General features: G+C 39.9%; 1 protein-coding gene across 2 annotated transcripts in view; it reads right to left on the reverse strand.

Annotated features, from left to right (window-relative positions):
* Positions 1-6894: 6894 nt before the first annotated feature.
* Positions 6895-27566, reverse strand: part of hhip (hedgehog interacting protein) — a 34903-nt gene continuing 14231 nt past the window's right edge. The window contains exons 5-13 of one of the 2 annotated variants that reach the window (XM_053340793.1): positions 22725-22876; positions 21182-21355; positions 20546-20689; positions 20289-20407; positions 18968-19091; positions 17944-18089; positions 16499-16580; positions 9778-9926; positions 6895-9539 (exon numbers count right to left, since the gene is read on the reverse strand). In XM_053340793.1, coding sequence (XP_053196768.1) covers positions 9343-9539; positions 9778-9926; positions 16499-16580; positions 17944-18089; positions 18968-19091; positions 20289-20407; positions 20546-20689; positions 21182-21355; positions 22725-22876 — 1287 coding nt within the window. In that variant the 3' untranslated portion in view covers positions 6895-9342. The remainder of the gene's footprint in view (positions 9540-9777; positions 9927-16498; positions 16581-17943; positions 18090-18967; positions 19092-20288; positions 20408-20545; positions 20690-21181; positions 21356-22724; positions 22877-27566) is intronic. The other variant, XR_008323515.1, reaches the window with a different exon arrangement.

Raw genomic sequence — 27566 nt, forward strand, 5'->3', positions numbered from 1 at the left:
CATTTCTCATTTTAATGGCACCACTCATCTTAGATTAGGGCTGCAATTAACAATTGTTTTTTTTAGTGCTGATTAATCTGCTGATTATTACTTAAGTATTCCACAAACAGATTCCAGTGAGATCAAAGGATGATGACCAGTATGATGGCAAAATTAAATAATAATTGTCAAGGGATGACAACAATTTAATACAGAAGAAGCTCAGAGAAAGTCTTACCCTCTTTTATGCTTACTCTCTGGACTATTTTTTTTCCTTTCCTGTTTCCAACGCCTTCAGCTGAATGAGGGCATTCACACTTTTTCACCTCAATCAGATTGTGACGTCTGTAAGCCAGTCATCTTTTTGCTGTAACATTTTAAAGTCTGTTCCTCTCTCTGCTGCTGACGGCTGTCATTTCAGTGTCACTTTGATGTGACTTCACCTCCAACCCATTCACCTCTATCACAACCAACTGTTCAGTGAATCCTTCCAGTGAGCTCATCAGGAATCCCGCTCCACATCACATCCACTCTTTTACCACCTCCAATGTATTCATTTCCTATATAGATGATAAATAAACCAAATGAATAATGCAACTCTGTTTGCAAAGTCAAAATACTTTTGGTATGACATGAGGGCATTCAGAAACCCAGACACCCACACACAACTTACATTTTCTGTCTTGATCTTCTAATCTGTGCAGTGTGGATGCACACGTTTCTAATTTTTCTCTGTTACATTTTGCTGCTTCTGCACTACAAGACATCAGACCAACATTCCTCCTCCTCCTCCTCCTCTCATTTTTTAACCACCACCGCTCACCGCCGTCAGTCTTACCTGTCGGTCGACACTCAGAGTCCTGCTCTCAGCACTCTGTGGGGGTTTTGCATGTGTTCACATGACAGATTGAGCCCCAGTGGGAACCTTAATTGCATCATTTCATGGATGCGAGTCAGTGCTGTGGTCCGGGAGAGTAAACAAGCTCTGAATCCAGGAGCAGGGAGAGAGGAAGGGGGAGAGGGACTGATGGAATGAAGAGTGGATGGAGAGATGAAAAGAGAGGAGCATGAGAACGAATACTAAAGCTGGTGTAAAGAAAGGAGGAAACGCTTTAGGATGGGCGATTAGTGTAAAAACGAAGGTTTTGAGATGAATTGTGAAATATGAGACAGTATAGGTGTGAAAAAGGCCAAGTGTGATGACAAAAAATGTCTAAGCTAATAACAAAAGCTGACAAAATTCAACATCCTTGCATAAACCCAGCCAAACCTCCTCCAAGGTGGTCGGGGAGTGCGGTTTGTTTTGTTATGTGATAAGCTGAGAGTTCAGTGAGGTGGGGCGGGGGGGAAGGCGGCAGCGGCAGCAAGCTGGTTGGAAAGTGTGTCTTCATTAGTAAGTGATCGGCCAGGGAATATGAGATTTCAGCTGCCTCGGTCCTGCGTTTCAGCAGTAGTACTCACTGAGGCAGCCCAGAGTAAACACATGAGGTCACAGAATACACTACGCAATTAGGGGTGTGACAAAACCAGATATACAACCGGGGGATTGACTTGCACACAGATGTACACATATAAAAATGCAGTTAACAGACTCACTGAAACAACCACCACAAATGTTTACACAGTCCAGATCCAATATTCTCACATAAATCAATATGTTGAAACCTGGAGGGGGCCACAATTTATGTCCAAAATCTCAAGAGAGCAGTGCCAATATGGACAAACACAGATGTTAATGCACAAGATTAATCAAATTTGCTCCCCAGTTAGGATCTTTTTCTGACAAGACATCATGACTTCATATGTTAACACATGACATCAAAGTACAACATACATTTACCAGTGATTTCCACCGTTTTGTGGTATTGTGGCGAGGCGGTAATGCACAGTTAGATCACAGTGGAAACATTTATTCATGTCGGAGGGGAGAGTGAAATGAGACTTGAAGGGATGTCACAATCAGAGAGAGCATCAGGAGACGTTCCCAAAAAGCTGTCACTGGCGGACATGGGTGGTATCAGGAAAATCAAGTAATCAGTCAGTGGAGTCAGCAGTTAGAATAATGTGGGTTTGATAAAGGAGGACTGCCAGACAACAGGAAAACAGTGGAAAACGACATCTTTTCTTTTTTCTTTTTTTTTGTGGTAATAGAAGAAAATATATGGAAACATGGTTGACCACAGTTAAAATAATTAAGCTTTACTTACTTAATTAAAGGCTCTACCCCAAATGTATTTACATCATATTATATTTAGAAAACCTTGTAAAGGCTAGTAAGCAGCAATTTAAACACATTTTCTCGCCAGCTCCAGGTTTCTCAAGTTTCCATATGACTGGGCAGAATTATATATGTTTTTTATTCCACTACTTTAAGTCATTATACAGTACATGCACTGGCAACACTATATTATGTTTACCTTCATGTGGTGCTCACTGTACTCTGAAGTGAAGATAGTGAAGAGCCACCTGAATACTGACTTACTAACCCTAACCCTAACCTTCCTGTACGCAGACAATGCTACACCTGTATGAAGCTATTGCCCAAGCATTAACTCAGTAAGTTCCCAGTAAGTAAGTACAAATAAAAAATTACAAAATACTTAATGGATATTTTGAGAATTCCATTTAAGTTGATCACATCCAGTTTGAATGAAAAATAGCGAAGGAGTACAAAATGTATCATTCACTTCAATCAAGACTTTATTAAGGACACAGCTCATGGGGGGGGGGGGTAAATAGAACAACGCAATTACTAAATGATAATTCCATTTCCTTTTCTGTTGAGTATTTTTTTTTCCAACTTGGGTCTCATTTTTATAGTTTTTCCCATCCCTCCAGTCTGCATTAATAACTGTATAATTGCTTAGATCTGGGAACTCTGCGTCATTGCAGAAAAGAAGTCCAACAGGGTGAGAAACACGGGCAGTCAGACTATTATATAGGTTGTAAACAAACTCCCAGGTTTACCTAATTTATATGGAAGAGAAAGTGAATGAGAAAGTTTTACTGAAACTGTTGGTTGTAAACATTCATCACGGTTTACACACAGACTTCCTTTTTCAACTCTGAACTATCGTAAAGCACCGACTGTGCCCCAGTTTTTTTTCTGTGCAGTGAGAGAGACATACTGACATTTCAGACACTCTCTTTTGTTTTTTAATCTCCAAATAAAGTGGTTAGTTTGTTAGTATTCCCTGTGGGACTTTGTTGTAGTGATGCATCACTATGAGGACAATGTTATCACAACAGATAGAAATAATGGCTAAACATACAAAACTAAGATCCAAGTTGTAATAAATCAGAATTATCCTTTTAGTTTAGAAAAATACAAAAGCACAATTATGAAAATAAATATAAACAGTTCTTTGTCAAACTAAAGTATTATGGATTAAAATCAAGCATCCATTAAACTTGAATAATGTATGACTCAGAGTATGTATTGATATATATACAACATGTGGATAGATATCCTGAATAAACATAATCTGTATGATGGTTTGTATGGTATTGACTGGCCAACTCTGGAACAACATTTCACCTGTTAAAAAGTTTGCACCCCTCCCAGATGACTTCTTCTTGTGTGTGTATTCATTCATTTTTTCATTGTTTGATTGCTTTGGTGCGAGACAGTGATAGTCCCAAGACAGAGCAGCTATGGGAGGACCTGCAGTAATAAATTACTACAGAATAGAAACACAAGTAAACACAGAATAATGAATTGTTCACTTTTGTCTGGATGAGGAGAAAAAGAATGACGTGCCTCTTTTTAATCACAGGACTATTGTTTTTTCCTGCTCCGTAGGTCTCCTCCTGTTACCCTATAAGTATTGCTTGTGCTGACTCTTTCAGTCATGTATACAATATTATAGCATGCACTTCCAGCCATCTCAGTCCTACAAATATTTGGTATACAGGCTCCTCATGTTTATTCAAAGTACTGGGTTACACTGTTTGGGAAAGATAGCCAGACAAGGGCCCTTTGGGAAGGAAAAAGAAAACTATTCCAAATGAAAAGTAATGATTCATGCCACAGATAGTGTATAAACTCAAATATACGCTGGACCTTGCAGCACTATTGGACAGTTCCACTTTATGCAATTTTGATTGGATCTGAACAGAGCATAGACAACTTAGTATTGCATTACTCTAAATATGGCAGAGTGTGCACTTGTGTGAGTGTGTGTGTGTGTGTGTGTATGTGTGTGTGTGTGTGTGTGTGTGTGTGTGAGGGAGACTGGAGTGAGGTGGGTGGTCTCCGCTCACTATCATTATACAACACAAAGCCTCATTGGTATTTTGAGAAGGAAATTAATATTGCCATCAGCAGTGGCTCTTGCGTGTGTGCCTCCACGCATGAATGTGTTTGTGTACTTCCGAAAAAAAGGGGAAAAAAAGCATGAGGGGGAGAATTTCCACTTCAAATGAGGAATTTTCAGCTTGAACTTTGAGCAATGCCATGACGCTGCATGACGTCATAGCAGCCATCACTCGGCTCTCTCCTCACTGTCAATTTTGGAGGCAGCTTTTCCATTCAAGCGACTGTAAAGGGAAAACCCTGGGCTCATGGCCATGTTGGCCCAAGTTTAACTCAAACATTTTCTCAACATCCTTCTCTTTACTCTTTTTACCTGGCTGGAAGAAAAACCATCAGTGGAAATGTTGCAGCTGACTTACCAGAAATGAGAAAATTCCCAATATGGGGCCACAACTAGAGGGTGTCTATAGATTTAATTACCATCCATCCATGTAGTCTGCAAAATACTCCACAATACCATGCTGTGCTTCCAAAACAATCAAGACCAACATTGTGATTAGCTAATTGATCCAAGTAGCTATAAAATAACACACAACAAATGTAACTCCCTGTATGCCGTGTTGCTCTAAACATTTTAAAACAACAGTTCATTTTTGACAGCACATCTCATGGACTTCATCAGCAAAAAACAGAATTTTCCAATCAGAAGTGCGTGATATGTATATGGATGGATCCTGAGAGGAGACCAAGATACACATACTGCCTAAGACCAACTTTTTCCGAAATTATTTGCAGACTTTAAGTCAAGTATTTATTTTTATAGTCCAATATTACAAATCTCAAATGCGGGTCCTTCAGTCTGTACAACGTTCAACATCCTCTGTCCTCAGATCCTTGATTCAAATAACAAAAAAGCCCCCCCAAAAGGCAACAGTCTGGTGCCCATATGATCATTGAAAGAGGTTTTTATAATTCTTCTTGCTAATAATGCTCATTAAAAGATCCACTCCAAAGTTAAACAGAGACCAAATCCACAGGCCGTTTTTGTACAAATGTATTTAAACCTTTTTTCAAACCTAATACAAGACTTCAGACATCTGAGTCAAATAAAAAAGTATATCTTCCAAGGTTACAGTCTTTTCAGATTAAAATCCCCTCTTTGTGTCCCTGGACAGTGTTTCCAATTAAAAAAGACTTTAATATTGATTCCACTTGATTTGACAAATTTGGACAGCTGTGGAGATTCTCAGTCATCCAGGTCATGTTTATCCAAGGAGGGTTGAATCGAGGGCAGATGGACTCGGATGAAGATACTGGAAGATGTTTTGCCTCTCATCGAAGCTCTTCACTTCTTACTGATAGGCGGGGTAGGGTCCCAGGTATTTAACCTCTGTGGGGTCATTATTAAGGTCATTGATGCCACTTGATTAATTAGTGTAGTTAAGAGTCTTTGAGTCACCTGAGGTCAAGTGTAAATGACAAGCACAAGCACTAGAGTTCTCACAAGGCCAAATATGAATGGTTCTGAAGTGAGGAAACAGCAGCATTGTAGATGGGTGATAAGTGAGGTTGTAGACCTCCTCCCCTGTAAAGAGAAGTTTTCTCTACTTGGACGTAACTGGACTCCTTCAATTCTCTGTCAAACCTTCAAATCTTTAAACTTTTAAGGCTTCAGATAATAATTCAAATACATTTTTACTGTGGATTTTGTCCTCCATCGCTTACATTGTAAGCACATTAGGAGGAGATCTCTTAATGGCAATGGAATAATCTAATGGAATAACTATTTCATTGTTCATTTGAAAAAAAGAAAAAAAAAACCCTTAGGAACAACAGAGGGCTCCCTCTTCCAGGATGGGCAGACATGCAGTAGGTGTTCTATGTAAAGAAAAAACAGAATGACAAAATTATTGATAAATTGATAACATGTATATGATATTGTTAGGAGCCTGTTAAGTTACCTCCAGGTGCCACAAACAGGTAGCTAAGGTAATTTATTGGACTTGGGCTTTTCAAAAACACAACAGCCAAAATAAACATATATTTATAATTTGCACATGTTTAGGCAAATTTTTTGTTCTTTGATACGTTTTTATACTGTGGGTAATTATTAGTTGTCTTTTATTAGTTTATTGTGTGCGCAACACACATTTTTTTCTGAGCTTCCAGCATTGGCAAATAACCTTGTTGGTTCGTCCTCCACAAGGTTTACCTTCTGGTTTCTTTTCAGAAAAGTAGCAAACCTTTAGCTCGTCTGCCAGAAAGAATCATAGCTTTCCTCTATTAACATCAAGCCAGGCGTTGCACATCCTCCATTCATTAGCTTTCAATTTCGACCATCTGGTATGGGCACGTTTAAGCTCTCCTGCTGCAGCCTCCTCCTCCATCTGAGCAGCTCTTTGGCCTGGACTGACTCTGGAGATGGCTCCAGTTTATCCATGCTAACAGAAATAGCGGCTAATATGTGGCTCCCTATTTCTGGATTGTATTTATTTTAATTTGAACAGGATTTACATGCAGATAAAGTTAACCACGTAGATAAAAATAAAATATTTAGAGATTAGATTCTAGGATCATTGTTTTGCACACTGAATTTATGCCTATACTAAAATTTTACTGCTCAACAGACACTGTAAACACCACAACAAAGGAGACAAACATATTTCAGACATGCTATAAATTTTAATAGACATATTGATATTTCTGGAGAGAAACAAAGTTATCCCTAGTTTTATTTACAATACAGGAATAAAAAAAATGTCACATACAGTACAATGGTAAAAACAACATAGAGAACTTAAATAATTATTTTATTTGTGTAACTACTTAAATAATGAAAATGGTTATTCTATTCACACCACGCCGTCTCAGCAGCTACAATGCAACTTTCACATTAAGTGCTAAAAAAATTATAATTTTCCATTTTACAGCATGAATTCCTTTTTGACTCATTTAGACCAGGTAGAGTTGATTTATTTCAGCAAACACAAGCGAGGCCGGGGAACAACAAAAACATCTTGAGGGACACTAAACTTCAATTAACCATGATACACGAAAACCAGTTTTTTAGTGTCGGGAGAAAGCAAAACTGCAATTGTTTGCCTTCAAAAACACAGTGACTGATGGTTCTGTCGAGATTCATTTAATGGAATTTGAACTAATGTAGAGATCTTAATAAGATAAGTTATTAGTTGAAGTGAATATTGTGTCTGTATGAACTTCAGTGTGGCATCTGAGAAGACACAACACATTAATGTGGCTCCAGACGATCCCTGTCTGTGTTTAACTGTTTCTCTGACTACGTTTCAGAGTCAGATGCTCATTAGTTTAACTTTAAATCTTCAGGTTTTTTTGTTGTTTTTTAAATTTATCTCCATTAGACAGGTCCTCAGGTTAATCTTAAATCTGCTCTCTACAGATAAGATCTGCCTCTCGACTGTGAACTGCTTCCACAGTGACTTGGTGGCCTGACAGGATCTTTGATCATTTCAAAACAGAGACACGATTCTGACAATAGTAATGAAACCACGCCAGGGAAAAGAATTAGATGGACTCAGCCAACTGCTTCGAATTACTTTATGCAGGCACAGACATGCTTTACTTTTACACTGGGAAAAAAAACGTAGATTAAAAAAACAACAAAAAACTTCCTCTCGTGTCTTTTTAACAGAGGCAAAAGCTGCATATGTATAAGTACAAGAACATGAAATGACATGAACTGACAAGCTTAGTGTAAAACTGCTTTCTATAAACACCATTCTCTCCCATATATTATTACGCTTAAAAAAATAAACCCTCCTCTATGATAACAATAGTAATGCTATAGTTTTTTTTGCAATGCTAAGTAGTACTTAGGTAAGCTCTATTGGAAATATACATCACCGCACTTTCTCTTCCCTTTGTAGTTTTGAGTTCGGCTTCAGTTTCAGTGTGTGACGCAATGACAGGAATTTGTTAAACCATACCTGTGCTAGTGTGGCATTTGTGTGTGTGTGTGTTTGAGTGTGAATATGAAACTACTCTCACTGTGTTTCAATACATGTTTAAATTCATTTTGAATAATAAAGTGAATGAAAGAGAAAAAACAAAAGGAATACAGTGCATCGGAGTCAACAACTCCATTCAGATTGTATGAAACTGGCTTTGACAGTAAAACGTTCTCACTTAATTATTCGGATTTGTGTGTCGATAACAGTCTGCTATTGTTTCTGTACATTGATACCAAGTGAGTGTTGCAAAATGAAGTATACATACTGTATACTGTTACAGCTTTTTATGACAATGTGCCCACAAACTAAATACAACATCATATGGGGAACAACATGGTTTATCTCTGTTGTATTTGCGTCTTACGGATAGTATAGCACAAAGCACTGCAGGCTCTCTGTGACCTACGATTCTCAAAGACCTCTCAGCGTTTTATAACTGAGCCTGAGGTTCCTTCAAAGTCTTTATGTAGGTTTGAAATGGAAAAAGACCATGGGCACAAATTGGATCTTGAGCTCGTCAACCACTCCTTAAATTTTGAATCCTTTAGATCACCCCTGAACAATCAACCGTCTCAGCTGAAATGCCTCAAACTCCATTAATGTGGATGGGTGGGTGGGTGGGGGTCTTAAGTAAGGCAACAGATAACCTCTGAAAGTCTTGGGTTAAAATGGTCTGTTCCTATGGAGTGTCCTCTATGGCTGACCAGGAGTGGGGGATCTTCATGTGGAGTCAGCCGCATTTGGGCCTTTTTCTGAGCGAGAGAGGAAATGTCTTAGTGGAACTTCCGTAACTTGGCCATGCTTGTCAATCCTCTCGCTGCCGTCTGCAGGTCTCTCTGAAATGTGAACACGGCTTGGATGCCAGGCCTGGTGCTCAGGAGCAAGTAGCTTATAGGCGAAAGAGGAAGAGTTTGGTATGGTGATGTGGATGAAAAGCAGTCCGATGGGGATCTTGTTTGTATTTGTGTGTGCGTGTGTTTGTGTGTACATGCCTGTATGGGTGTGAGGAAGATTAAGAGGCCATATTAAGGACACCTCGTTTAGAGTCTGCTGGTGGTGGTAGGTAGATTTGTGTCAACTTGAGGATGACGGCAGGGAGCAGCCGCCCTCTGCGCACCCCTATACGATATAGCTGGTCAGGTCTAGGAGGTACGAGGTCATGTCAATGATGTGGTCCAGTATGCCGTCTTTCTCCTGGTCGTTGGGCATACCCCGCTCACTCTTCTCACACTGGGCGCCGGAGTAGCCGCTCTTGCACAGGCACTTGTTGGGCTCCATACACACTCCTCCGTTGCGACAGCCTGGGTCACATTTGGCTGCAGAGAGACAAGAGAGGAAAACAGAAGCAGTCAAAAACAAAGTAATTCTGATTCAAAGCCACAAAAGATCAAATGAGTTTTTCATTATTTATAAGGAAAATTGTGGCATGCCTACTGTGCATACTGAGCATTACTAAACTTCATTTACACATCTGGAGAGGAACAACACACTAATGTTTGTCCAGATGACATTATTCTGAAAGCAGCAGATGCAAATCTGCCAAAAAGTACTCACCAACTCTGCAGAAGGGTCCCTCCCAGCCAGGACTACAGCAGCACTTGCCAGTAGGGGTGCAGTGTCCGTTCTTACAGTGTCTGGAACAAGCCGTCATCAGCAGCTCTGGAGGCTCCACCTGACGCTGGCACTCCTTAGGGGCGTGGGGCCTGCAACAGTTGTTGGAAGGAGGGAAAGTCAGTATGTGGGGGACACAAGCATCACATGACATGATAACGAATTACAGAGAGGGGGGCGAGGAATTAATTTAATATTATTGCTTGCTGACTTTCAATACAATCCCGCCCTGTTACAGTAATGATATTAAATAATCATGACACTAATGTAACTATTAAGGGAATATTATTTGAAAACTCACTGATATGATTTTAATATTAGCTATCACTTACCAAACACAACACATCATGGTAATAATCCTGAATATATTTAACCACATCCCTTGGATGAGTATTTTTCAACTACAGTAGCTAATGAGGAGCACATACAAAATATGAACATCTTCGGCTCTAAGGTCGCAGGGTTAAGTCATGGCCTCACTATTTTAAATTAAGTTAAATGTTAAGCTAACATCCAATAATAATGACTGTACTGGAAATAATTACTGATGTAAACAGGGTTGTTTTTTTCTCTTTTTTAATCAAAGGCCAGCAGAGTGTGGTGTAAAAATGTATTTGGAAGATTGCATGTTATGTGTCTGTTCAAATTCTTTCTAGTTTTCAGATTTTTGGCCACTAACACTACATGGCTAATCAGTTCTGTGTTCAGCTGCTGTGCCAAATGGAGAAATTGGCAGGGTGGTTATGTCCAAAACAGAAATGAGTTCTCCAGTGTATACAGGTTGTTTGATTGCGCTATTAATCTATAATTCTTTCTTTCTTATGTCTGTGTTACATGAGTCTGTTGAGAAGTTTGAGCCTTTCAGTGAGAAGTCACACCTAATAACACACATCAGTTCCTATTTGCCAGATCGCCACATTTTCACAATAAGTTTCGTGCAATTCCATTCAAAAATATCCCTAACAGTCAAACAAAAAGCTGTACCTGAGCAAAAACAAAAACCTTCATCCAACTCTTGTTGGCTGTGGTAGAGTAATACAATATTATGATTCAGAGCAGTACTGTAGGAAATATGTTCTATTTAAACCACGTCTAACACCATGTGGTTGCTGTCATGTGAAGCTTTTTTTGAATGGCACAACAAGAAGACCAAGAAATCCTCTGTTGTACATGGTAATGTATATTTTTTAAACTATGTGGATAGTAAGGAATGTGTGTTTATCTCTGTATGTTTTTTTTCTCTTCTCCAATAATTTTTCATTGACGTATTGGCAGATTTTCAGTTAATTGTAAATTCAGATAATCAATTGTCAATTGTTAAACTGGATTTATATTTTATTCCTGTGTGACAATTCCTGATTCAAGTGGGGTGTTTTTCTTAAATTCCTGAAGAACAAAACAACACGTTGGCCTCCCTCAGATATAAACATGATTTTGAATATGCAGACACACACAAACATCTCCACACCATATGCGTAAAGTCTGAATGCCACACAGACATATTGTGATTATTCCATATTAAGACAAACATCCAGACACGCACATCAGCAAATGGGCTGAAACAGAATTATTTCATATCACGCTCGACAAATCTGGAAATAATACAGCGAGTGCGTAATCAAGTTCAAATGTGAAGCGTCTGTTAGCGCCTATTGCCCACTGGCCCACACACACTAGTGTCTCTGTGTGTGTGTTTTTGTGGGGGGAAAAAAGAGATGGAGAAAGAGAGAAGTATGGATTCATAAACATCTTGGTTGTAGCGAGGAAGAAAGCTAATGAGGCAACACTACTTGCTGGACACTGAAGGACACTGAGAGCATGTGCACACACTTTTACACACAGGCATGGTAACTGGACTCCTGCAGACTGATGCTGGTATTAGGACTCAGAGTCATGAGTAGTGAGGTCAGTGTGTGTAAGTATGAATATACGTAATGCTTAGTCCATGAGAGCAGGCGTCATCAATCATGGCTGGAAAGCAAATGGTCAATCTGGACTGGAGACCAAAACTAGATTTTAGTTTATCTGCAAGCAGCGTGATCATTTTTATATTAAACAGAAATAAAATTTTATTTCTATTTATTTATTTTTATGCTATATTAATTATTAATTTTATCCATCTGGGTAACTGAGTTGACTTTACATTTACTGTAGTTTGTGGACAATCTTAGTATTCTATTCTGCTATGCTAGTTGACTGGGTTTGACAAGTCTCATCTGTCCTTGTTGCTATCACCATCATCTAGCTTTATTATTTCAGTAACTATTATAATTATTTTACCTAACGTACAGGTGTGACTGTGTCAGAAAGATATGGATGTCAGTTTGTGAGTTGATTAATAATTGCAACTACAATTTGGAGTGATGATAGCTGTATTTATTTGACAACTTCCTAGTTTGAAAATGTGCTGCATAAGTTCTGACAGACACACTGAATGATGGCAGTGCGTTGTGGCAATACTGTGACTGTGTGTCTGCTTTAAAGTTGCTCTAAATTTGTAGGATGGAGGGTGGTGGGGAGGGGGTTGATTCCCATGCTCCCATCAGCACCCAACTCCAGACTCCATCCTTGCTGGCTTTTGTTGTTGCAGGCTGCATGTAGTTAAAAAAGAGCGAAGGAGGGAAGCAAACAGAAAGAGAGGGAGAGAGAGAAAGAGTAAGAGTCCCTGGAGGATTGGGGGGTCTGTAGCTAACACTGTTAATAGTAGGCAGGGGTCAGCAGCGCTACTAAACAGTCTGTACGACTGCCAGGGTGGCTGTGAAAACAGCACCTGCTGGTAGCGCCACTTGACAAAGGCAGCTGGGTCAACAGCCACTGTGGGAATTTATCAACTTTGGGAGGGGTGGTGTATGTGTGAGAGCGAGGGAGTGGGAGAAGAGCGACAACGCTCACACATGAGGTTGTTACATTGGCAGAGGGCGAGTTGATGATGATGATCAGATACTTGAATAATTTGCTGACTGAAATGAAAATGAGAGTAGAAAGCAAGTTAAAAGTGAGAGCTAGGAACAAAGTGCAGGTTATAATCTGCCCTGCCTTTCTGTCCTCACATCAGATGAACAATTACACATCCATTCAAGTCTGGGCCATCAGAGCAGTGTGGATAAATTACCTCAAATTTGTTTCCTGATCTGTTTGATTATTATGTTTGTTAGTGTGTGTTTAGCTTGTTGGCTCGCAGGGCCTGTTTGATTGACATGAGGTATATGTGAGAAAAGGGCCGTGGAGTGGTGTACATTGTGCGCCCCAACAATGGCTTAATCAAACGGCCCAGTGTGGTCTCTTTTGCTGTTTTGTCATCCGACTCCATTGTTTGGGGGCTTCTTTTGTAGCTTCATTCCTTGTTTTAATTGTGCAAGAAATTTACTGTGTATTGTAGGAGCCAGGGCTATTCAGTGGGACTGGCAAGCAGCTTTGTCAAGGGGAGGACCACAGCAGAGATGTAGGAAGATTTAGGAGGGATAGGAAAATAAAGAAAAGGCTTCTTTTTTTTCTCTTCTGCAGCGTGCTGGGAGCTAGCGTACCACACGCTCACACAGGCTCACAGATGTGCATGTTTGCGTTTACCCACCACCCACACAGTTTATATCTGTACACACAAAACACAGAGAGGCACACATACAGATAAATATATCCGAAAACGAGCACCCGCAGCCTGCTTCCCCTGCACATCCAGTGATTTGTGACTTCCATTGCTAATGCAGTTCATAAAGGAGGTCCCAGGACCCTATTCGAAGTTCACTGTGTCTTTTTAAGGTCTCTGCTCACTGTAATTCAATCAGTCCAGCCTGCAGCTGACAAAACCCAAACGTGTGAAAAGATCTTCATAATACAGCTTTCCCTTCTTCTGTGTGGAAAGGGGCTGTAACAAACAGAAAGGCAAATCACATTTTACACCAGAAATCAGCAGGAGGCCTGGCTCTATATGTTACAATTAAGCTGTTGCCAAGGACCAACTGTAAGAGCATGGTTGATGGAGGGCAACATGTGCCTTTTGAATTATGACATGATAAACATGTAACTTTTACAATATGGCTCCCCTGACATACTGTATATACACAGAGGGGCTAAAACGAATCCCTGTGTTGTGCTGTGTCACAATATCTTTGTTAGTGTGTGTCTTTTCCAAAAAGTACAGGGTTCTGGTGTAAATACAATGCTCACACTGTGTAAATAATTATACTCTTAAATGCAGACTCAGTGGGAATGAAAAAGTTGAATATCTGCCTACAGTATATGAGCAGTGCAAACCACAATCACAATAAAGTTTCAAGCACTTTAAGGGCTACTACATTGCTAAGTTGTCGTTTTTTAAAATTATATGGTGTAGCTTATATAGGCGGTAAGATCATTGTAGAGCACGAGATGAGCAACTAAGATATACAATTTTCAATATACTTCATCTCAATTAGTCATGAAAATATTTAGGTTGGATACAATATTTGAGCACTCAAAAGTCCACTTATTAATAATTTGGAGCTTTCAGCTGCATCTCATGGTCACCATACAGAGAACTGGTACAGAAACAGCATCAGCAGGGACTGAAATGCCCTGCAAAGAAGGGTTTGTTTGGCTGAATATACAATAGGTGGTGCTCTACCCTGCCTGAAGGATATTTATACCAAGCGCTGTGAGAATAAGGCTCAGACAATCATTAAGGATCCCAACCACCTGGATAATAGACTCTTCTCCCTGCTGTGGTCGGAAAGAAAATGCTACACCAGACCAGCACTGAGAATCTCAGGAAGAGCTTCTACCCTCAGGCCACTAGGATCCGAAATGAGGTCACTCATATATATATATATATATATATATATATATATATTACTATTCCTAATCTATTCCAACTATTTTTAATGCAAAAATTGAATGAACTGGCGTGATAAAATTTCCCTGTGATTTTTTCCTAATATTACAAGTGACAAATAAACTTGATTGATTGATTGATTGAAATATGACTGGAAACATTTCTATCACATTGCTAAACCACAAACAAGTCCCTTCTTGCTCTCTGTCTTTCTTTGTTTTACTCACTTCGACACACACACACACACACATACATACATACACATACACATACACATACACACACACACACACACACACACACACACACACACACACACACACACAGCATGTTTCAAAATGCATGGTGGCCTATTTATTATTGGAGGGGTACTCCAACTGACAAACAAATACCTAGAAATGAAGTCATCTGGCCAGGACATGTTTACACAAACACTGCTGAGGGATTTTATGGCTGATGTTTCCCTGTAAGCCTTTACCCGCTCTCCCTAACAGTTCCTCCTTTCCCCTCTATGTTCCTAAACACATGGTTGATCAAAACACAGTGCTAGATGCTATACTGGACCACATAAACCACCATACTCTCAAACAAACCCCTTTCTGAGGGAGCTTTAGGGTCCAGATGTCTCCACAGTATGGAAGAGAAAAGAAGGGAGGACCACCAGACTTGATAACGTGCTGAGGTCAGACACGTTAGCTACCCCATTTAACTCCCCCTGTCACCCCCTCTCCATCCTCCCTGTAACAAGATCCTAATAATGTATTAGGAGTCAAGACTCCAACACCACAGGGTCTGCACAGACTAAACAAGTCCAGTTGATGGTGGAAAGAATTGTTCTTTGGGAGAAATGCGTCCAGCGGCCATGCCAGAAAACATAAATATGGAGTGAGCCACCAGGGCCCCTTTGAAACATCTGTGGTGTAATTAATTGCGCTAATGCCTGGGTGGCACTGTCGTCACCCAGGAATAATCAGCTATGGATATATTTCTATTGATTCTGAGGCATGCAAAGTCTCTCTCTCTGAGTCTGCTTCTCTTACTTTATCTGCCTTTCTTAATGAAGTGTGACTTAGCCTAAATAAATATTATTCATTTGGGACTTTTCTTTCGTGCATTCAGTGGTTCAAAGTTTAGCATGACTCATTAAATTACCTTCAACAGAGCTGATAAGAAGATCACGGGGGTTAAGTTTAAACCTTTTGAATAAATTGATTTGAATTACAGTCTGCTTATGTTGGCGGAGGGGTTATATATTAGATAAAAATGCTTATACTTCCCTACTGTATCATGTGGGATGACTTCATGCCCTATGAGCATGTTCTCTCCTCTTTAGCAACAAATGCTTTTCACATGTATTTCATTTTGCAAAAACAGATTATAGATCGATCACTGTCCTAATGATTTCTAATACTGTGATGCATATGGTAAGGATTAAGACACAAACACACACACGCACACATTGTAATTATGAAGTTGCACACACGTGCACGTTCCCCACACATTCCAGTTTTTCAGTGTCAACTAATTAAGTATTCTACTGCACAGATATAAACTGGAATGCACCACTCAAATATGAACGTGCTGCAGAGTTGTTGTGTGTATATATATATATATATATATAAATATGAACATGTGCATGAGTTTCTACATGTGCTTCAATAGAGGAAGTGGAAGTAGCCGTTTTTCTTACTCTCAGCAGAATAAACCCTACTGTCAAATGTTCCAGCAGGTAAAAGTTACTAGAGTGAACACAACCAGCTAGTCAGTGTTGCTGTTAACATCTCCAGATTATAAATGTGAAACAAACTGCCCCCCAAAATAAAAATAAAAAGTTTGTACTTATTAAACTTTTTGTACCTTTTGGGATCCACCAGCTTGTAGAGCTTCCCACTGTGTGACTGTACCATGCTTTTACTGCTCGCCAGTATGTAGACTTCACCTGAAAAAGAGGAATAGACACATGGAAATGATCTTTCTGCATGATTTGCACTATATTATTTAATATGTTGCATATGTCCCAGTGATTGACCTTTGTGCTTGAGGACACAAATGAGTGCAGTAACACCGTAAGTCCATGCAATGCATGTGCAACTGGAGTGAGGGGATTAAAGGAAAAGAGACAACAGGTGGGGAAGACAAGAAAAGAAGAAAGAAGACAGGAAGACACAACAGGAGAGGAGAAAAGTGATAAGAAGACATGAAGATGAGAGGAAAATGAGTGTAGCTAAATCTTCTGCAATGTTGCACTTGCCAAAGGACCTTAAGAAAGAGTTTAATGGGACAATTGGTTACTCATGACTGGGAACCAGGCGGATAATTTAATGAGGAACAAGCCCGCAAAAAAATTCCATAAGGGGACAAATTGTAAACATGTGTCTGTGGGGCCCATACTTTGGGACACATGCCCACCCCTCCACGATTCTTGCACCACTTGCAAATCATGATCAAATGCAGCAATCTTTAAATACCTCTTCAAATAATAACTCCAAGACCTGGCAAGAACCATGATCAAACATTTCTGATGGGTGTGTGAGTGATCCACATCACATGTTCATTTTAAATCAGAAACACCAGAGCTGACAGTTAATAATTCTGTGAGTGTCTGGTTGGGGTCCAACTGGTAAAAAATGTTCTGTATCTTATTAGTGTGCTCACCTCAGCTCACCCCACCTTATCTCAATGCTGCAGTCCTGCAGGTAAACAGTAACACATCTCACTACCCATGCAAAACACTGCCTTGTAGGTGGCCCAATACGCAGGGGTGGGTCTTTGGAGTATCTGTGCTATCTTATGGAAATGACAATTAATCCAGAGGGAAGTACACACTATTTAATATCCTGTTGGGGATATGCCATTGACATAGAGTCACAGGGTTATTCGTTTCCCTGTAGTTTGAGTGGCACTTCCTGTTGGCTCGAAGTTGCAATTTTCCAAGATTTTTTATCTTGTTTCTCTGCATCACTTACTGTTAGGATAAAACATTGCAAACATCTTGTTAAATAACCAACTGGGAAATTCCTCACGCAGAGGTTTCATGTAAATACATGTAGCACCATTAAATATACAACACAGTGACTGTAAGCCATGATTTTTCCATAGTTTTGACATCTGTCATTTGAAGTCAACAAGCTTTCAAAGGCTCATTTTGAAAAACCTCAATGTGACTTCAGATAATATGTTAACAATGTCACTCATGTGGATATCGGGAAATGAGCATTACAGAGGAAGAGACAAAAGACAGGGATGGCCAGATAGAGAATCTGATATTTTTCTTATTATTTGTCTATCATTGTCCTACTAACCCAGTTCATCTTCTCCGAATCCCAAGATTTGTCCCACAAGCATAGAGCCACAGGAACCAGTTGAGCCCAGACACAGAGCTTTCTCCAGCCACTGTTCACCAGCTGCTGATGTTGATAATGAAGACTTTTGCAGGATCCGCAGGTTACTGAGACAAAAGACAAAGGGTAAACACAATGGTCAATTACTGCAACCAGTGAGTATATCTCATGCAGACTGTTAGATAATACTGGATATTATATATAATACATTGTATGCATATTTCTTACATTTATTGTACAAATGAGAAAAACAATACAATTCATTTGCAGCTAAATTGGCTAAATCAAAATTGAGATCTGGAAACAAGGACAAACTTTTACTTCCTGTAACATGGTTCACTGACCCATCTTCCTTTTCCACCCCACGTCCCACATGGTGTTATTTAAGACCTCGGCTTTTAGTTTCAAAACAAACAACATGCCGGAGCCTTCACTTAGCCACAACAATATGCCCCCAAATTGTAATGAGGCACAGAATTAACCGACCACACATTGTTTTAAACACAGTGCCAACTCCTGATATTGTACTCCCCCCTACTATTTACTTCCTTTGTTTACTCAAGCGTCAGTGTTTGACATCAGCAAAGTAGGATGAATTACAAACCAAAGAAAAGTGTGAACAGCACAGGGCAGGATGTCTAATCTCCATTTACACTGTTTGGGCTGAGCCGTAGTGGTGACAGTAACATAAAACTTGTTTTCCCCACGTGGATGGAACTTTGTGTTTACTTTGGCACGAGCCGATGCTAGGGACAGATTTTACAGTGTGAGAAGAGAAGGAAGAGTCGTGTTGATCTCGATAAGACAGGATGGTTCAATAACTCATAAATAAGCTGCACTTTAACGTCAGTAGAATGAAGCCACTGTGATGTGTACAGCTTTCTGACATCAAGTATGTAGGGAGTCTAGATTTCACAACACGTATCTTCATTTTTTGTTACACTGTTTATCAGCACTGTGTGGAGTACATCAGTTACTTACTTACCCGTTTTTATCTCCAAACACATAACTGCCATAAAGTCTTCTAGACTGGCAGCCCCTGTAGATAAAGCCCCCCACAGGTGGTGCTCCTCCACTGGACTGCAGGTCATAGACAGAAGGTTCATTTTCTGCAGAGGGACAAGAAGTCAAAGGTCTGATTCATATAGCTTTTAATCCAGCTGCCTTTCACTCATACAGTAGTGCTACCATATTCTGCATGCATCAATCATTAGCAAAACATCATAGAAAGAATCTAATCTATATAACTAAGATCAGATAATATAATAATCAGGATTTGCAAGGTTGCTATCATCTTTACTTAAGGGTGTATTATAATTTATTCCTACAGTAATACATGTTTTTTGTTTGCACTGGTATCAAAAAGAGTAACAATGTTTACTTCACTTCACTGAGTATAAAGGAGAACAGGGTGAATCCTGACTTAAGTGGGGCAGCAATATCACTGAAGACTTCTTTCATAGCAGCTTACTTGGACTTTTATGTCTCTATCAAAACTAGAATGCATTTATCTTGTATTCCTATGTGTAATGTTGAGGCAATATTGCATTTTTTCTGGATTACAGTTATCTTGGCAAAGGGAAACATGAATGGAGGTTTGTTGCCTTTAAAAATGTATGATCTAAGACTTGGTGTGCTGATTTCCCAACTGTTATCACTTTAGAGTTTGGGTAACTGGCTAAATCAGGCATCAGGCCAGGGGGAGGATGAATCCGTGATAGGGAGGAAGCTCACTGATTAATCTGGAGTGAAAGATCAAGGTTGAAGGATAAATTAGGGGTTGCTAAACCAACACATAACTTGAAATCAAGTAATTTGAAACAAATAGCACTCATTTTTTCATTGTAAAGAGAAGCAGGGTGAGCATTATCAAGGCATTGCTGGTATTGATTATTTTCTCAATGTGAGAAGAACAAGATCACCCTCAGCTGTGTTTTCAACAATGCTAAACCATCATTTAGACAGTTATTGTTGTTGACAGATTTAAATCTTACTTGTGGACACAATCTCACATTCCCCTGGCAAATCTACACTCTACAAGGGGGAATCTTTCTAGATCACATCATTTTTACATTTACCCTTCACTGTCTCTGTACTCAACCCAATGTGTTTCTAAACTTGTTGCCAAAACACCATGTTCTTACAAAATGAAAGACATTTGTAAAAACAGATGTCATTTTCATCCGTAAAAATATGAAAGGTTAGTCAAGAGGTTGATGTATTTTCATGTCTTTCTTGAGACGTAATGGTATCAAAAAAATCGCAGCATTTTTGGGAAAAACTCGAGGAATAACAGAATAACTCACCGTAATCTTTACCCTTTGCAATCTCCAATATTCTCCCTGCTGATGAGTTCTTGCCACTGGCATCTGTACAGAGGATCGTGAGACTCCCATTGTCTGTCTGAAGTCGATCCACTGCACACCTACAGAATACCATGAATGAGTATAGGACAACCAGAGGTCATTTTCAATCAGGCATAGTTTTTTGTAGGAATAATAAACATTGTGTTTTGCTCTTCAGTGTGATGCTCTTTAAGTGTCCCATCAAGTGTTTGACTCACCTGCCTGGGTCATGTAATCCATGGGCAAAGATTTCAGGTGGCTGGTTGGTGCTGTTGAAATATGGGTTGTTCCTTGGTATTGAATAGGGTGATGTGCAGCAGTCCGTGTCCACATCAACCCTTAGGACGGACCCTGTGAAATCACTGCATTCAAACACACAAACAAAATACACCTTCACAATAGGTGGAGCTAGAAAAGGATTCAATAATGGGGCACACAACAGTACTTTGCAGGGTTTTTGCCAGTGTATTGCAAACTCTGAGGCCTACCAGACCTAAACTTTGGGGAATTGCGAAAATGCATTTCTAGATTCAGTTCATGATTGTAGCGTCATTTGTCTAAGTATTGATAACACAATTCATATTTTACAAATTAGAGTTTTTATATTTGATAAATAAGAGGGCTGATATGTGAAAACGAAGTAAGTGGGTTTTATTTCAATATAATCGGCTATATCGGATCGGCCGATTATTTAGCATTTTATGCAATTTGTGAGATCGGCCTCAAAAATCCTGATCTTGTAAAGCTTAATGTAATCGTTGTATGCTCGAACACTGTGTATCACCAGTAACAACTTTTCTGGTGGAAACCCTACTTGGTCATTTAAACCACAATTCTTTGATGACTTATCTCACCTGAGTCCATCCATCTCCTCCATGTCATCCAGGGTGATCATGCCATCTCCCAGGACAATATGCAACAGGCCATCAGGGCTGAACAGAAGTTGCCCACCAAGGTGTTTCCTATGCAGCTCTGCCACTTCCATTAACATTCGGACCGTCCTGGTGTCCACCTGGTTTGGGTTTTTCCTGAGTAAACACATCATTGTCACTTGACTTTCTGTTACTGGAAAGTCATTTATATTTATCAAAAATATCTACAACATTTCTATACCCACATGCTTCCATACAGTTTCATATTCATATCCAAAGGTATGAGTTGTAGTATGGTCTTGGCTTTTGTATGGCCCAGACTGGGATCAAATCTTAATTAGTATAAAAGGCACTGAAGAAATGTGGTCTCATGTTTTGAAATAAGTACGGTAGATAAGATTTCATAAACGAGTTCACAACGATTGTCTTTAATTACTTTAAAGAATCATTTCTTAGTGGGAAGATACCATGGTAATGTCAAGAAATGCTGACGTGACATACCACACAAAATCCAATAATTTAAATAGTTTTTGTCTGAAGACGTTGAGTCTAAATCTAAAGCAAATACAGTGGGTGGAAGATGTAACACAGACTTCCAAATGTTGCACAATTTTCTGGTGCAAAGTGAGGATTTGGCTTCACAGTATCAGCAACAAATATTTCATGATGTGTTATTTTGGGTAGGGTGTTTAAAATCCTGCAATTTAAAAAAAAGGAGCTTGCCAAAGACAAAAAATACTCTACTCAAATACTTTAACTGTCATTTCTCTATTAGACCCTTAAAATTACAGACTATATGACGCAGTCACCAAGACTATAATTAAGATTAGATCATTAAATCGAACATACACCTGTGATTATGCAAATTAAAATGTGACAATTAAACACTTTGGTGAGAAAGATTGTTTTCTTAATCACAGGTCATTGTGAAAGTAGTGCGAAGTACGTGCACAGAGAAAAAGCAAAACACTGCTTTCATCGTAGGGTATCATCATAATGAATGAGCATAGTATATTAAGCAAAACATTACACACAGAAAGTTTACATTTCTCAGACGTGTGACCTACATTTTAAATCCTCTGTTTGGCCTTCAAACTTTTTTCTGTCCACAGTGGTTTGTGAAAATGTGTCAAATCAGTGTTGTTGGCTTTCAACAGTCAATGAAAGAATCAATCCATCCTATCAATACATCCTATATTTATGCTTGTTAGTATCCAGCAATAAATACATGAATTAAAGCTTCTAATGAAAATCAGTTTGTGGCCATTTTCACCAACTTTCATAAAACCCTTCTTTGTAAACTGCTTTGTATTTCTTTTCTTTTTTTAAAATAAAGATGCCTTAAAATAATCTTGTTTAAACAAGTGGGCTTTTCATGAAGAGATGTATGTCCAGGCTATGGTAATCCACAGTGGTTAATAAATAAGTTGCTGTGTAGACTGTGAGGCAGCTGAGGTTTTGGTGTCCCTTCAGGCATTGAGCAACCTACATTTAAGGTAGATTTGGCACACACTTCTCCCATTACCTTGAAACGGTGTATTCAACCACACGGAGAATGTGGTCGTGTGGTCCGATGGCCCAGCGCTCTTGGTTGGTGGTGTAGGAGACGTAGAGCTTGCCATTCTTCTTGTAATTGGGGTGGAATGCCAGGCTTAGCAGGCCCCTTTCATCTCCACCCTGCAGTCAGATGAGAAACACAAAAGATCCAGGAGTTAATTATGTCCCTCCTCAGCTTCTGCTCGGCTGTATGGGGTTGGAATCACCCCCCTCGGTCATCTTCATCATCACCAAGACCACTACATGAGACCCCAACACACCCATCACCCCCTACCTCCTTTAATTCTTCAACCTCCCTAATCCCCTTTTTTTTTATTTATCCATCACATTCCCTTTCAAACCCCTGCTATTCTCTCATTCTTTCTTTTTCTACCCTCGCCTGTTTCACTTCACACCTTCACCAACCTCCTTGAATATACCATTACCAACCATTATAAAGTATTTGACTCTGGGTAGAGTTGCACCTCCTCTACAACCCCCCGCCTTTGCCCAGTCTTCTCTGCAGCCTGGTTATGTGCGCTTGTCCTCAGGGTCGGGGGCCCCTGTGACGCCCAGGCCCTCCCGGTGGCCTCCATTGTGCAGTGATTTGTGTGTGTAATCTTTGGGGGATATCCGTGAATGCTACGCTGAGTGGCTGAAAGAATTTATTAGCTCACTCACAGTTCATAGAGAGCACAAAAGTGCAGAGTGCTTCAGTCCGTGCTTTTTGCTCCCTGTCCCCTCGTTCCTTCCTGGTTTACACAAAATCCCTGCAAAATTTGAGGCTCTGAAGGGGGGGGGAGGGGAAGCAGCGTAAAAAATGAAAAATGAAAACCTAAACAAGGAAGGAGCTGCCAACTCCCACTGTCTTGGCAACATGTTTAGAAAACATCTAAATTGCTTGTGTAATATGTAAACCTTTGTCTCACCCCGGAGGCAGCTACATCAGTTGTCACTACCCTGGTGGTCCTCCCATCATAGTTAGCTGTAATAATCAGCTATAGCATTTCATTCCCTACGCAAGGCAAGCTAGGTCTGCCCTTTTTATTTTATTTTTTTAATGTTGTACTTGCCCTCACTATTTCTTCTTGACAAAAGAATGAACATAATGTTAGGCTTAGGTGTGAAGACTGTTTATGAAGTGGTCCCTGTGTGATTGTATCCCTCCAAAACAGCTTGATTCTCCATCCTTTTTTCTTTGACAGAGAACATTAAAAAAAAAACCCCGAAAAAAACAAAAACAAAACAGAAACTGATGTCTTACTCATGGAAAACAAACAAGTGTCATGTCCACAATTAACACAGCTGTGTCATCCATCAGGTATTCCCTCTAGGGATGCATTTTTCTTGGCTGTTTTTTAAAGCCTGATCTGGCAATACCGATCCCAGATGATACCAATTTTCTTTAGTTTGATGTGATTAAAAGCCTAAAATTAATGAATTATTTAATTAATTGATCAATCAAAAATGTACCTGTTCTTTAATAGACGACTTTGTGGTCTGCGCATAAAGCACTAAACAGATTAAAAAACTAAAAAACTCTGAATGAAAATAAAAATAAAAGTGTGGAAGGTTACAGAATATGTTTTTCCCAGACAGCAGACAATCTATTTCTGAAGAGCTTTTTACAAGTGCGGATGTGCAAAAACTGTAAATAAGGAAACTGAGCTTTTAAACAAAATAAAAAAAACACACTGTGAAATGTCAGCGAGTAAAAACTTTCTGTTCTACATGCTTATTGAAGAACGCTTAATTTTATGTTAAAATTATCTCGGATGAAATCGGGGATTTTCCGGAGTTTGGCGAAGTTCTCGGGGAAATTCCCATTTTTATCCGAGATTATGAAGAGGCCGACTGACCTGTTCTATTTGGCAGATGGGTGCGCCAGCTGCACTGCGGTGACCGTCTGGGGGAGGTCGTGGTAGGGGAGAAACAAGACTATGGAGAAGTGCATGTATACAGAGATTTTGTGTAAAATCAGTGTGAGGTAACATGACTTGGTTACTCTCAATAATTGGGTTTCTTCTTTGCATGTTAACATACTGTTCTTGCTAGTCAGTGGACGCAAGATCAGCTACTACAACCAGCTTCAGAGAGACCTGCCAGCTCTGGTCTGAGCCGATCAGGCGTAAAATTGTCCAAATTCAATCGGTGGCTGATTAATTGGTGCACCCCTAATTCCTTCTTTAAAAAGTTACAAAGGAATTCAGAAAAAAAAGATTTTGGTTTGGGCTCTGGAGAGACGTAGTCTACGTGACAGGCCAAAGAATACACATCATAAATTGGTGTACTGGATCTCCTAGTTCTGTTTGGAATGGGCCTGGCCTGGCCCAGTCAAAACAGCAGTGACACAGGCCACATGCGAATGCAAAAGAGATGACTCCTTGCAAAGGAATGTACTTAAAGTACCAATGAGGAACAACAGAGACCCACATGATAAGCCACAGGGGTTCTATCAATCTGAATATGAAGTGAAATGTTGTGAAAGTTGACAAATAAATCTCCACCCAAAAAGACAGAGCTTCTCTGCTAAGATTTATGAGTACTACTAAATGTCAGATCATTGAAGTCAAATAAAAAAGGAGTTATGTGGGAGAGGATGCAGCACACTGTGCAGCTGGATGTGAGTCGGTGCAGAGGTGATTGCACTTTGCCAAAGAAAGTCAAGAAGTTTCATATTGGTAAGAAGTTCTCACCCTCACCTTAAAATGCTGGATCCATACATTGGATTTGGGGATGCAGTGACCCACATCCCTTAAGTCATACCCATTTCTCTTCCTTTGTTTCTTCGCTGCAACTTCAGTGTGACAGTCCAATAAAATGCAAAAATGCCCAAATATTAATCCATAAAACCCCCCACCCCCACACACAATCTCAAAGAGGCCTAGCTCAATGGGGGACCACCAAGATACACAGTGGTTAAATGAGCTGAAATATTAGCCCCCTTGCTAATGACTAGCTCCTTCAGCAGCAGGCGAACAGCAGAGCTGGCACCAGAGCCATTAGAAACAAACACTGCTTCAGAAAGCATTTCACTGCAGAACCAATCCAAGGCTGATTAAAAGAAGACAAAGTGCCAACCTGTGGCTCCTGAGCATTGATTATGGTAAAACCGCTGCCAAAGCTGCAGTAGGTAAGATATTCTTGGCATGCCTCAAAAACTAATATACTGTACAAACAAGCTAATTTAGAGAATGGACAAACTGCAGGCTTCACAGCTGCAAAGCTATGTTGTGATGTGGGTTTAGCTAGATTTAGGGGCCTGCCATCTCCAAACGTCTATCTATCTATCCAGCTATACAAATGACTGTGTTCTATTAACTTAAAACACATTCCCTCCATTCTCCCCTGAACATCTTCGTCTTTTTTTATGATCATTATGATCATTCATCATTCTTCCGGAGCCAGGCAGGGGGTTCTGATTGAATCTCTCATGAGGTATTATCTCTTCATTTTTCACAAACACCTGCCTCTGCATTCCTCTTTTCCCTCCAATTCTGTTCTCTAGGGCTCCAGCTTTGGCACTGTCAAAGGTTTGGCGTTGTTCCACAGAAAGCTGGGAAAGTGAGGTGCAGGGATGAGGAGCGGTTGTTATCTCACATCTCACGGTGCATTACATGGAATGCTGACCCTGTCTGAGTGGCGGAGGCAGTGACACACAACGCTACGATTTCCAATTCTGCAGGGGCAGCTGTCTTTTGAGTCCAGTGACGCATGTGTTGGCTCATGCATTGTTAGGCCTGAACCTTTTGATCCTCGCTGGCTCGTGGGCATTCCTCCACCGAAAGACATTCCACATGAGTTGATTGGAGCAAAACAATGTCTACGCCCTTCACTCAAAGACTACCTGAAGCATCTACATTCACACTTCCCTTACGCACGCCTCCTGTGTAGCGTTCTTGTTCCACTTTTCTCTTGCGCAATGAAAACCATGCTGTTCCAGTCTCCAGTGCAACCTCTCCACCTCTTGATATATAAATCCAATGAAAAGCACTAAACAATCTCATGATACATTAATCCTCCCACCCCAAGAGTAGACTCTTTCCTATTCAAACATAATCCATTATCTGGCCATAAAGTTAATAGAAAGATGATTTCAGCTTTCAGCAGTAGACATCCCACTGTTTGAGGATAATAGTGAGATCAGCATGAGTTGCCTCTAGTTGGAGTAAATAGTGAAGATGAGTAAGGCCACTTATTTTCAGCCCTAAGCCTCTGATGGCTGCTGGGAATGCGGAGCAGCTGTCAGTGGAGCAGGGACAAAAAGAGTAACATGCTGTGACTTATTTGTTATTACTGTGAAATATTTTATTGCAGGGCCCTGTAACAGTGGACTGTCAGCTTTGCATTACTGCTCACAGATGTCTTCATTTATAAAACTCACTGTCACTTTCACACACGCTACTCTTGGGTGTCTTTTCTAAAGCTGTGCAGCGTGAGATGTCGTCATTATTTGAACACTAGACTAGAGATCAGCATCAGACTTTACAAACAGCTCTAGAGACCGCAGAATATAAGGAGGTTTTAAATCAAAAAGCATTTCTTTTGGCTTTAACTATAGTATCTTAAAACTGGATGAATTGACAACAAATCCAAATGAGTTCATGCATAATTCTAATTCTTGTCGTGTTTAATTATATTCAAATCTTTGCCACTCACGATTTACATACAGTCAACTCTTGTATGCTGGAGGCACAGCTCTCCAATAAAACATGGAAACTAGGGAGATGGAGTCAAACACTACCTCAAACCACAACTTTGCGTGTTTGGCATTAGAATGAAGGATATACTATTTTGTACTCGAACTCCTGAGATTTCCCTAAAATCTGAG

Source organism: Scomber japonicus, chromosome 2 (genome assembly GCF_027409825.1).
Source record: "Scomber japonicus isolate fScoJap1 chromosome 2, fScoJap1.pri, whole genome shotgun sequence".
Lineage (NCBI taxonomy): Eukaryota > Metazoa > Chordata > Actinopteri > Scombriformes > Scombridae > Scomber > Scomber japonicus.